The 11018-nt window shown below is 45.2% G+C and overlaps 1 protein-coding gene across 1 annotated transcript in view; it reads right to left on the bottom strand.

Annotated features, from left to right (window-relative positions):
* Positions 1 to 11018, bottom strand: part of CARS2 (cysteinyl-tRNA synthetase 2, mitochondrial (putative)) — a 75810-nt gene that overhangs the window by 24258 nt on the left and 40534 nt on the right. Inside the window, exons 10-12 of the mRNA XM_019524905.1 lie at positions 10579 to 10645; positions 1835 to 1973; positions 1029 to 1152 (exon numbers count right to left, since the gene is read on the bottom strand). Coding sequence (XP_019380450.1) covers positions 1029 to 1152; positions 1835 to 1973; positions 10579 to 10645 — 330 coding nt within the window. The remainder of the gene's footprint in view (positions 1 to 1028; positions 1153 to 1834; positions 1974 to 10578; positions 10646 to 11018) is intronic.

Here is an 11018-nt window from a genome sequence, read left to right on the forward strand (position 1 = left end):
TTTAAAAAAGGACTTCTTGTTGTCCTTAATCCGGGAAGCCAGCCCCTGTTCCATCTCTGCCTTGGCCTTCCTAACCATCCCCCTACATCCCCGAGCAACTGCAGAATAGTCCTCCTTAGTGATGACCCCTCCTTTCCATTGGGAGTAAGCCTCCTTTTTGGCAAGGAGACATTCCCGGATGTTTTTAGTGAGCCATGGAGGCTTATATGCCCTCCTGCCCCCTTTGACTCTCCTGGGGATTACCTTCCTCTGGGCTCAAAGTGAGCTACTGCCATATTCCAAGTCCAGTTATCCCAGTACAAATAAACCATGAAATTGTGTCAATTAAGCAGCTGGGCAACAAAGCAGAGCAGTTATGTAATTTACCAAAGCTGAAGGACAGAGTCAGCCAAAAGGGGTAGGACCCAGGACATACAATTTCATGCCTATGCTCCATTTTTATCCTTGAGCTGCTACATCCAACCAACAAGATATTCCTCTGCTTCAGCATCAGCAAATCTGAAATGGGGCCTCGAATTGCCAACTAATAGTTTTGAAGTGTGGAGGGTGGGGCAGGGTCTTGATTTCCCCATAGCAAAGGTGAGTTCTGAAATCTGAATGAGATGGATACAGTATAAACCACAATTGCCACCTCACGCACCAGAAGTCCTGGCCAAGGTTTTTTGTTTATAAAAGAAATCCGTACCAACCTATCCCCAGTATTTTAACGGTGAAGTAGGATAATATGCAACTGTATCCAACAGGCATTAATATCCATGACATAGTGAAACATCGTCAGGTCTTTCCAAAGTCTTATTTATGGACACAGGACAGCAGCAGTGAAACATGCTTTGGCCATGGAGTATAAGGCAGCAGCAGCCCAAAATTTTATAGATGCATAATGGACTAATGTGTGCCATCAAGACTGTCATTTTGCAGAGCTTTGTTTCTGCTGGTCTCTTATGTGAACAATAAACTAATCTGTCTGTATTAAACAGTAGGGCTGTGGACAGCTGTCATTTTCTGAACTCCATATCCTAATGGGTTACCTTAGTAACAGCCTTAAGCTGTCTGTTGCCATGGTGAATGAGGTCCATAATTGCAGAAACAGCCCTGGAGGTGTCGAAGTCATCTGCAAATGCAGCCTTCACATTCACTTTTGTGTTGGCTAGCCTTCGAGAAGAAAATGTAATGTTTTAGATAAGATGAACAAGATGCCAGCCATATATTGAATTCATCAGCAATCAGCCACAGGGAGTCATCAAATGACACTGTCATTTTGTTCTGAGCTGTTCTATGATGCGAACTGCTACACTGATCTGGAGACTGCATGCTTCAGTGTGAAAGCTGAAAGTTATGCCTGTCGAAATCTTAAACGCTACCTCCATTCATCGCAGGAGTTGACGACATGAAATTTAATGTTTGATATTCCGCTTTTACAGATTATTTGTATTAACTGTATTCAATTCGCCAATTACCCTTTCTCCTTTGTTTAATTTATTAATGTACAGTGGTGTATACCCTGAAAGCTCTACAGCTTTAAATAGTGGAAGCGGAAGCTAGATCAGAAAAAATGGGCACAAGCAACCTAGGTAAGACTACACTAAAAAAAAAAAATACAGCATGTAACAAACTGGACTAGACTGTGCAGAAAAGCTATAACAGGACAAAGGAAGGGGAAAAAAGGGACAACTAGAAAGTGAAAAGGAAGATGTAAAGAATGTTTCTCTGTCCTATTTAGCCTGAGCAGATGCAATTTTTTGTTAACCTTCTTACCACTATGTAATATGGCTCAAAGTTTAACTCCCTGCTCATACAACTAGAATCTTCAAGCTATTATGTTGTGCACACTTACCTCTCCCACAATACATCTTCTCTAATGGGCTCACACACCAGCTGTCCTTTTATATAAGTATTTGCATCATTAATAAAAGAAGAAATTGCCCAAAGGAGGTTCTTTGCATCATCCATGCTCTCATCACTAAATTCAGTTGCTAAGAAAATAAAAATTTCATGGAGATGTTATAATGCAGAAGATGCTGCCTAACAGGAGCTACCACAAGAAATAAAGAAAGAACCCTCATTTCTTGTAATAGTTATCTGACAAAACAAAACTTTTGTTAAGGTTACACATAAGCTTAACTAAAACCTTTAACCTTCAAGAATATTAAATAAGATACATGTAATTCAGTAATTTAAAGTAAAAAGCCTTACACTAATGAAATGCAAATAGAATGGCCCAATGGACACTTGAAAAATATTTGAAACAATGACGAACCGATTTAAAAATAGGAAAACACAACCTTTTTATGTATTGAATCTCTACGTCTTGTAAACATTCAACAATATTTAAGCAAGTCATATGTATAATTACCATAAAAAATAAGGATACACCACAAAAAGCCATGCTGAACTGTCACATCTCCTGCTGAGTCATGCATCTTTAAAGAGGCATCTATATTAACTGTTCAATTAAGCAGAATGGCATCTTCCGTCTTCATTATGCCAGATGTGCTCTGAAGCTTGCTATCACAGTAGGCGGGGTCCCAGTTTTAGCCTACACGTACCAATCAAATCTCTGCAATTGGGGTCAGACCTTACTAGTAAATATTTGCTTTAGTTGGCTCAGGCTTTAACCCTTGTTTCTAAATAGCTCTGAGAACTGCTTGTCATTGACTGCACTGCACAGAAAAAGCACTATACAACAGCAGTCCAGCTGCACCCATTACAGACAGCAGCTGTCAGTAGTGGCTAATTGTCTTAATAGACGAAGCTACGTGCACCCTACCATACGGTGCTGCATTTCCAACAGAGCCAAATTTAACCCTGAAATAAGCAGGTGCTATGCATCCAAGTTAAATCCACTGTAAACTGTGCCCATCATCAGGAGGGCTGAATTTTAAATTTACTCTCTCATCAAATCAGAGACACTTGCATAATCTGCATGCTCAGAACATAACACTGCTATGCCATAAATGCCTGTTTTCTGGACTGACTTCTATCCAAAGCGTAGCTCAGCAGAACCAGTCTTTTGGCAGGTGTGCTACAAACGGGTCCCACAATCTTCCTTAAGTGCCACTCCGATCCTCTTTCCCCTGCCCTATCTGCTGCTCTATTTTATGCTCCCTGCCTGATCTGCTGCTTAGCTTTTTGCTCCCTGCCTTTTCTGTTTCTCTGCAGCCTACTCCCTTCCTGATCTGCCACATGCCACACACAAGTTGTCCATGCCACTTCTGGCACTTGTGCCACAGGTTGGCTACTGCCGGCATAGTTTATAATGTATCACTAACTACATCAACAGAGTCTGACCTTACAGTTTCCACAGTAATCTCACATCTGGCCTCAGACATACTCTTGTGTCTCTACAGAACAGCCAGTTGCAAGGGAACACACACACACACACACACACACCCCCCGCCCCCCCCCTTCCTTAAATAACTACACAACATGTGCAAAAGAATGAAATTAAAACAGTGGTCAGTGGTCAAAGCTACAGGCAAATCCTGCTCTCACTTACTCCAGCATAAATCCAGAAAGTTATCCAACTGCTTAAAATGGAGTTTCTCTGGATTTTCCCCTGTAAAAACAGGTCAAAATTCAGCTCTCTGGGATTCTCAGTGTGAAAGTAATTAAAATCCATCTCACATGTTGCATTAACAGAAGTTTGATTGTGCCTTTAAAATAAAGTATACTTAGTAATTTTTATAAAACTAGTAAGAAATTAGACATCAATTTTTATCCAATAAGATTATCTAATTAATCCCCCTGGTTACAGGAGCTCTCAGCTAAATACTTGTTAGTACTGTACTCTACTGAAGCCCACATTGATTGAAGCTATTCCTGTACAGTGCCATGAATTTTACACTGACCCACATTATTACTATCACTATCAAGTAGAGGTGCACTGATACATTGGTCCGATATCAGATCGGTACTGATACAAAGAAAATTGGCAATCAACCTGATGGGGGCAATAATTTGGCCGATAAAGGCTGGTGCTGTGCACAACCGCAGCACAGCACTCAGGCAGTGAGGACCAGCTGGCAAGGCTGCTGTGGCAGAAGGGGAGGAGGGAGGGAAGGGGCATGGGCAGGGGGGAGGGGTGCAGATCAATGCCTTCCGCTGTCATGGAGAGGGCAGGGGCAGGCATAGGACAAAGCCGTGGCTCTTGGGGGGTGCAGGGGGGCAGCTCCCACTGCTGCTTCCACCCTGGGAGGGCAGAGGGGCATGTGCCCCCGGATCTGCTTGGGGTCAGTGGGCAACAGCTGTGGGCTGGAGCCACAGCTGTGCAGAACTCTTCTCAGTGGCGGCTAGGCTCGGAGCGGATGCTGGGAGGATGCTGCAGCCACCCCAAATTTTGCCACCCTTCTGCTCCCAGTGCTGCTGCCGCCAGCCACCCCGTACAGCCAGGTGGAGGTGGGGCATTGAGTCAGGGCTGTGCCAGGTGGCTGGTGACGGAGCGGCAGTGAAATTTGGGGTGGAGGCAGCATTCTCCCAGCGCTGCTGGCCCCTGCTCCAAGCCCAGCCCCCGCTGAGAAGAGCCCCACGCAGCTCCAGCCCACAACTGAACAACTGCAGCCCCCCCTCCCTCTTCCCCCACGAGCCATGGCTCCATCCCATGCCACCCTGGCTGGGCAACACCTGCCCCTGCACCCTCCCTCACTGCAGGGGGCATTGCTCTGCCTCCCCCCCACAACAGACTTACCAGCTGGAGGCAGCTGCATCAGAAATAGGATCAGCGTACACCGATATACCTCCTTAAATATTGGGTATCAATATCGGCCAGCAAAATCTCAGTCAGTGCACCTCTACTATTAAGGCACCTGTGGATTATACCACAGACTGCAAGGCACTGTCAGTGACAACACAAATTCCTTCTTAGCATCAAAGGGCAATCAAAAACTGAAGCAAGTAAACTGGGCTTGTACTGTGCTTTCCCAAGTTCCAGCTCAGTTCGACCATGTCCCAGAGATGCAGGCACTCTATTGAAGACATCTTGCCACTTATGGCCCCTAAAGAATTTTAGGTCAAGAAACAAGAGCAGAGCCTCCAGTGAGACAATGCCTTATAACTGGGTTCCAAATAGTATGGGGTTTTAGACACAGCATCCATCACTTTAAAACTGCATCCAGCACTGGCAACAGTAGGTATAGCTCAAGAGACAAGGCAGTGTGCTCTACACTAGGATTGCTCAAGCCCCAGCAAGTGTGGATGACGTGTGGCCCTGGGATCCGATCCTCATGCATGAGTACCCAGGGTCCAATGACAGTACACGCAGGTCAGGTGGAAGTGATGTGGGGCCTGAACCATCTCTCTCCCTCCCTCCCTCCCTCCCACTTCCTCCTCTATGGAGGAGCAGTCCAGGGAAGGCATCTACTTGAGTGCTCCAGGGGCCATTCCTGGTGCCAGGCTGCTTCCCTGCCCTCTCAAGGACACCTTCACAGCCACTGACAGTCTAGGTGTGAGGAGGGTGAGTCAACAAAGCCACTTGGGATGCAGAGGCATTCTGCATGGAAGCTGAAGCAAACTGGTGTCATCCTGGGCCAGCCCTGCCTGCCACGGTGCTGCCATGGCCAAGGACTGACCTCACTGTTTCTTCCCTTGGGGCCCTCCAGGTTCTCCTGGAACACCTGGCCCATCCAAACCACCTGTAAGGACCATCACTGCACATGCTCTCTGCAGTCATGTGTCACTGCTTCCCCCCCATCCAGTCCTCATCACTACACTTTGCAACTCAGCCCTGTCCCGGTTCTGTCTCCCCACTCCCCCTCTGGCTCTGGTTCACTGGACTCTCAGCCTGCCCAGGGCTGCAACGGGGGGGGCCTGGAACTGCTCATCTCCATGCCCGTGGCCTCCGGCCCTCTATTCTTGCATTCCATCCCTCCCTTTTGACGCACACAGGGCTGCATTCTCTTTTCATGCTAGCTTGAAGGTGCACCAACGTAGGTTGAGATTAGATCTCAGGAAAAATGTCTTTACTTTTAGAACAATGAGATGGTGGAATACACTCCCTTGGTGGACTCTTAAAATCACTGGAGAGGTTCAAGGAGAGGTTGGACAGCCACTGATCAGGGATGATCTGGCCATAGGTGGATTTCGCCCTGGTTCTGGTCTTTGCTGGTTGCCTCATGGAGCTGGGAGGGAACTTCCATTACCTCTGCTATGTGCCATGATTTTTTTTTAACTTCCTCAGAGGCACTGAGCATTGGCAGCAGCCAGGGCTGGGGATTGTAACCAGGGTCTGCCGGTGCTCTTGCTGGGAATCAAACCTGAAGGTTCCTGGCTAGCAGTTCTTGCCCCTCCAGTCAGGCTCAGACTGATACCATATATGGAGGTCAGGAAGGAATTTGACCCCATGGTCAGATTGGTACAGACCATAGGGTTTCTTGCCTTCCTCTGTAGCCACGGGCACGGCCCCCTTCCTGAGCTCTCTCAAGCCTATATTAACAACCTTTTGCAGCCAAGTCCCAAAAGCTGCACGTGAGCTATAGGGATCCCTGTGCAATGGAGGTGGCAGTGGCCTGGCCCTACTCCTTGCCACCATGTGCAGCTCCCAGGAATCAGATGGAGCTGTTCACTGCTGGAGGGATCTGCCTGCTGTGGACCATAAGTACCCCAAGGGCCTGCTGCTGCTGCCTCCACCCCTGTGGTGCACAGCAATGGCTGTGCACCACAGGGGTAGAGAGAATGAATGTAAGGACCCTCTCACATGCCACCACAGCCCCTGCCACACCCAATACAAGAGTAAGACTTTATTTTGAGCTATTATGTAATAGCCTCTATATACACTATGCAAACACACACAAAATGAGAACAAAATATTTTTTTAAATAAAATTAAAATGTTACAGTAGATGTTTGATTTTTAGTATATGATTTAGTTTTTTTTTTCCCCTCACAGTTCCAAGATGGCAACCCCCTTCCTCCCCCAAATGAAGTACTTTTGGAGACAAGGGGAGGGACTTCCAGTGGCAAAGGTCAGGGGTTAGAGGTAGGACTTCTAGTCCCAAGATGGCAGCCAGGGGACAGGGCACCTGTTAAGGGATAGGACTACTCTTGTGGCTCTCAACAGCTCGGAATTCATTAAGCAACCCTCCAGCCAAAATAACTGCCCACCCCTGCCTTACACTGTGGCAGATTCTCCAACTTGTATTCAAGACCCTGAGAAGATGACTGTCTCCTGCACAGAAGAGCTTTGTCCATTCAGTGGATATATTTTCATTTTGCCTGAGTAGCAGGACTGTCAGCCACCATCCTCCTACCACAGTTTTGAGATCTTTCAGGGGCTCAAAAATATAGCATCAGACCCTTACACTGGCCAACTCCATGTTCTAATCAGCAGGACACAGGACATTCAGTCTTAAAGACAGCTACAATAGTCTAAATATGCTCCCCAACAACCCTAACCAAACTTTCTGAGAAACACTGAACTCAAGCATGATTTCTCTGTTCTAACAAAATTAATTTGGAAAAGCAGACTACAAAAAAAAAAATGGAACCAAGCAATAAAAGTTAGCTGTAAAAATGAATTAAACATATATGAGCAGATAGATGACTGGACAGGCTGGTCTCATGTTCTAGACCAGGTCCTGCCTTCCTAACCTCTCCATTTTGTAGTGAGAGGAACAGTCATTCAGATTGTTTTCCTATCTGCTCTGCAGATTAGTGACAGAAGATTCTCATTTACTCCAATCACTTCCAGCCAATGACAAACTGTTTCCTTTTATCAAAGCCACCTGTGTGTGTGGCTGGTCCTCTGTCTTATCAAAATGAAAATTAAAAAAAAGGATAAAAATAACTTATATACTATACATATATAGTATATAAAGCTATATTTATAGACTGGATACATGTGATATTTTTATATTATTACACACACTTTATACAAGATCCCAGACTCCTTGTCTTTAAATCTGTAAAGAGAAAAAAAGAACAAAAAAAACCACGCACAAAACCCAATCAAGCTGTAGAAAATGATATGCAACTAACTAACCAACCATCAAATACAAAGCTGTCAGCATTTCTCCTTGCCCCAGGGGCAGCCTTGGAAGTTGAGCACCATTGAGCCTTTGTTTACAGAATACACATGTATTATGCATTTTAGCTTCCCATTAATTTTTACAAACATGTGTTTGTGCAGGGCCGCAAGTGCCCCAAGGTACATGCTGGAGAGCCACTTGTGTTCAATGTTCATTTGGTGTTTTGACAGGTGCAGAGACCCTGAGGTGACAAGCATGCAACCATCCCTGCTGCCTCAAACCAGAGAAGCAACACTCCTTCCACACAGAGCTGTTCTTTTGCTTACATTTGGGGCTTGTTCAACAAGCAAGATTTGTCTAGAATGTATTCCTCCTTTTCCATGGTGATTGAGGGCTGCGACAGAGCCAGTCAACTCTTTTTTTCCATCTCATTCGGTAAAATATTTTAGGCACAGGAAGCATTCCTAGAGCCTTTATGAGCAGAGATCCATTCAGTCAGCCCAGCAAAGAGCTAGAGGTATTAATCAGCCAAAAGACCTACGCCACAGAACTGTTTATCCATACAAAATTCACAGCATGTTACAAAGCAGCATCTGTTAATAAAATAAGAAGGCATTCACTACCTCAGCTCTCCCAATTTTCCCATTAGAGGTGCTAATTTGGGATGTCTAGTAGCTTGCTTAACAAAGATTACACTACAAATATAGTGCACAGTCAACAGGCTCTGGCACCCAATTACAATACTATCAGCCTGAATAGACAGTATGACCCAACTGGAGTTATGAAAGCTCCGTTCTATTTTAGGGAGCATGAATGGGTCATAACACTCTTGCTGCCTGCATTAAGATGTACTTTGTTAAAAAGTACTGCTTATTACAATTCTGTAAAAAAATCTATTAAAGAGAAACAAATGCTTTAAAAACCCCCAAAAATGTAGCACTCTTGTTGATTTAAAATGGCTTATTGTTTATTGGGTTTTCATGCAAGTGAGCTTTATTGCACCATTAAACTCTCTGGGCACGTCCCAACAAGCACACACGTGCATGGGAGTGTGTTTACCATGGGACATTTACACCACTGCTATTTTGCCCAGGGCATGCCCTGAACATGCACTCTGGTGCATGGCAAAGTGACCCAGGTGTGGTAGGGGAAGTTGGTGCTAGTACCTGTACTGGCCCCAGCAGCCTTACCTGGGGTCCTGGGGGCCTCCCAGGGCATCAGTGATGCTGAGCCAGCTGCTTGGAGCCTGGTTGGAAGCCACATCATGGCTCTGGCTGGCCAGGCTCCCTTTCTGGTAGCACAAACTACAAATTGCTGCTTCATGCACCATGCCACTTTTTTCAGCAACGTTCTTCTTTGACACCAGGATCTCCCAGTGTCAGAAAAACTGCCACACAGCAAATTAGCAGCACAGAGAATAGATGCATGTGTACCACATTCTGTTTGTGGTGCCTCAAATTGTTTTGAGGTGCCGCAAACCACATGTACACATGTGCTCAATGGCATGCAACCTCCCGGTGCATCTACACACGCGCTTTACTACGGAACTGACTAATCAGCTCCGCAGTACAGCATCACCATCTACACGTGAGCCCATATTAGGGCACAGTAAATTAACTAACTCTGCCATAGAATAGTACTGTCCAGGACAAACACTGTCCTATGGTAGACTAATTTATGCCACTGCAATATGCATGTAGATGGTGACGAGGGCTGGCTTGGGCTTAAGGATGCTACAGTGTGGCTAGCCTGACGCCACCACCCAGAGATTGGGGTTGACTCTCCCCAGCTCCCCTGCCAGCCTAGGACTGCAGGCTCAACATGCTGTGGTCCCAGGCATATGTGTAAACACTGCGCCCAGGAGAAATGAACTCCAGCATAAACTGTGCCAGAGTTTATTTCTTCACCCTAATAGCATGTGTAGATGCACCCTCTGAATACTAAATATCTTCCATTAACCAAATAGACCACAAATGTAAAGCCATAGTAATTTAAAATAAAAAAAGGATGCCAAGTTCCAGTCATACAGCTATATGAATATGCAGCAAAACTTCACTCAGTTCTCTCTCCAAACTTTGTTGATCTTGATCTAAACACATCATAAGTGACCACCACAGAAAAAGTGATAATTTATAAAATTAAGGAAGCAATCCAGGAAAGCTCATGCACATGTAGGTAAGTGTTGGCTGAAGTCAGGCTGCTTTTCCTAAACAAGTCTTGGAACAAATATCTTGCAGCATGCTAGCTCTCTTCAACATGAATTTGAAGCTGTTAGGCACCAAAGGCCAGATTCATTTCACCTATTAGGCATCTATGTGTACTTAGAATCTTGCTTGGGTGTTTATTTCACCATGCTTGAGTTCCTAAAAAATTAATATAAAAGGTGGGTGGGTCTTCCTCCTCAATATTTTTTTCTGACTCAGTTGCAAGGGTCAAATGATGTGTTACAAAAGCAGTTTCAATATGGATCTTCACGTACCCAAACGGCATACAAAAATCACATCTACACACCTAATGGGACCAGACTCTATTCCACCTGAGTGTAGGAAAGCCAACACACTGTGCCACTGGACCCTCACTATTTTGGAAGACTTGATAGAAAAGATGGCCTTTTTCCTTACCTGATCTGTAATTGCTGCGCAAACAAAACATTCTGAACTCATCCGAGGAAAACTTCTTCAGAAAATCCTAATCAAAAAAAGACATTATATTATACCCATTATAAGCAGGTCCTTCACTGTGATCCTTTATATGGTGTTATGTTATGTGTAAATTGCTTAGCCTGTTCGGTTAAAACAACCCAACACTTCTATCCTGGGGGAAGGTCTTTGAAAAAATAATCAAGGGCCACATTTATAAGACCCCTGCAGGGGAAGTGATGTTGAGGGGTAACCAACACGGATTCGTGCAAGGCCAATCCTGCCTGACTAACCTGGTCTCTTTCTATGACCAGGTAACAAAGAGCTTAGATGGGAAGGAGAAGGTCGATGTCATCTTCTTGGACTTCCAGAAGGCCTTCGACACAGTGTCCCACCCAATTCTGGTGGGCAAGCTGAGGGAC

The sequence above is a fragment of the Gavialis gangeticus genome, unplaced genomic scaffold (genome assembly GCF_001723915.1).
Source record: "Gavialis gangeticus isolate Ggan-Ray unplaced genomic scaffold, GavGan_comp1, whole genome shotgun sequence".
Lineage (NCBI taxonomy): Eukaryota > Metazoa > Chordata > Crocodylia > Gavialidae > Gavialis > Gavialis gangeticus.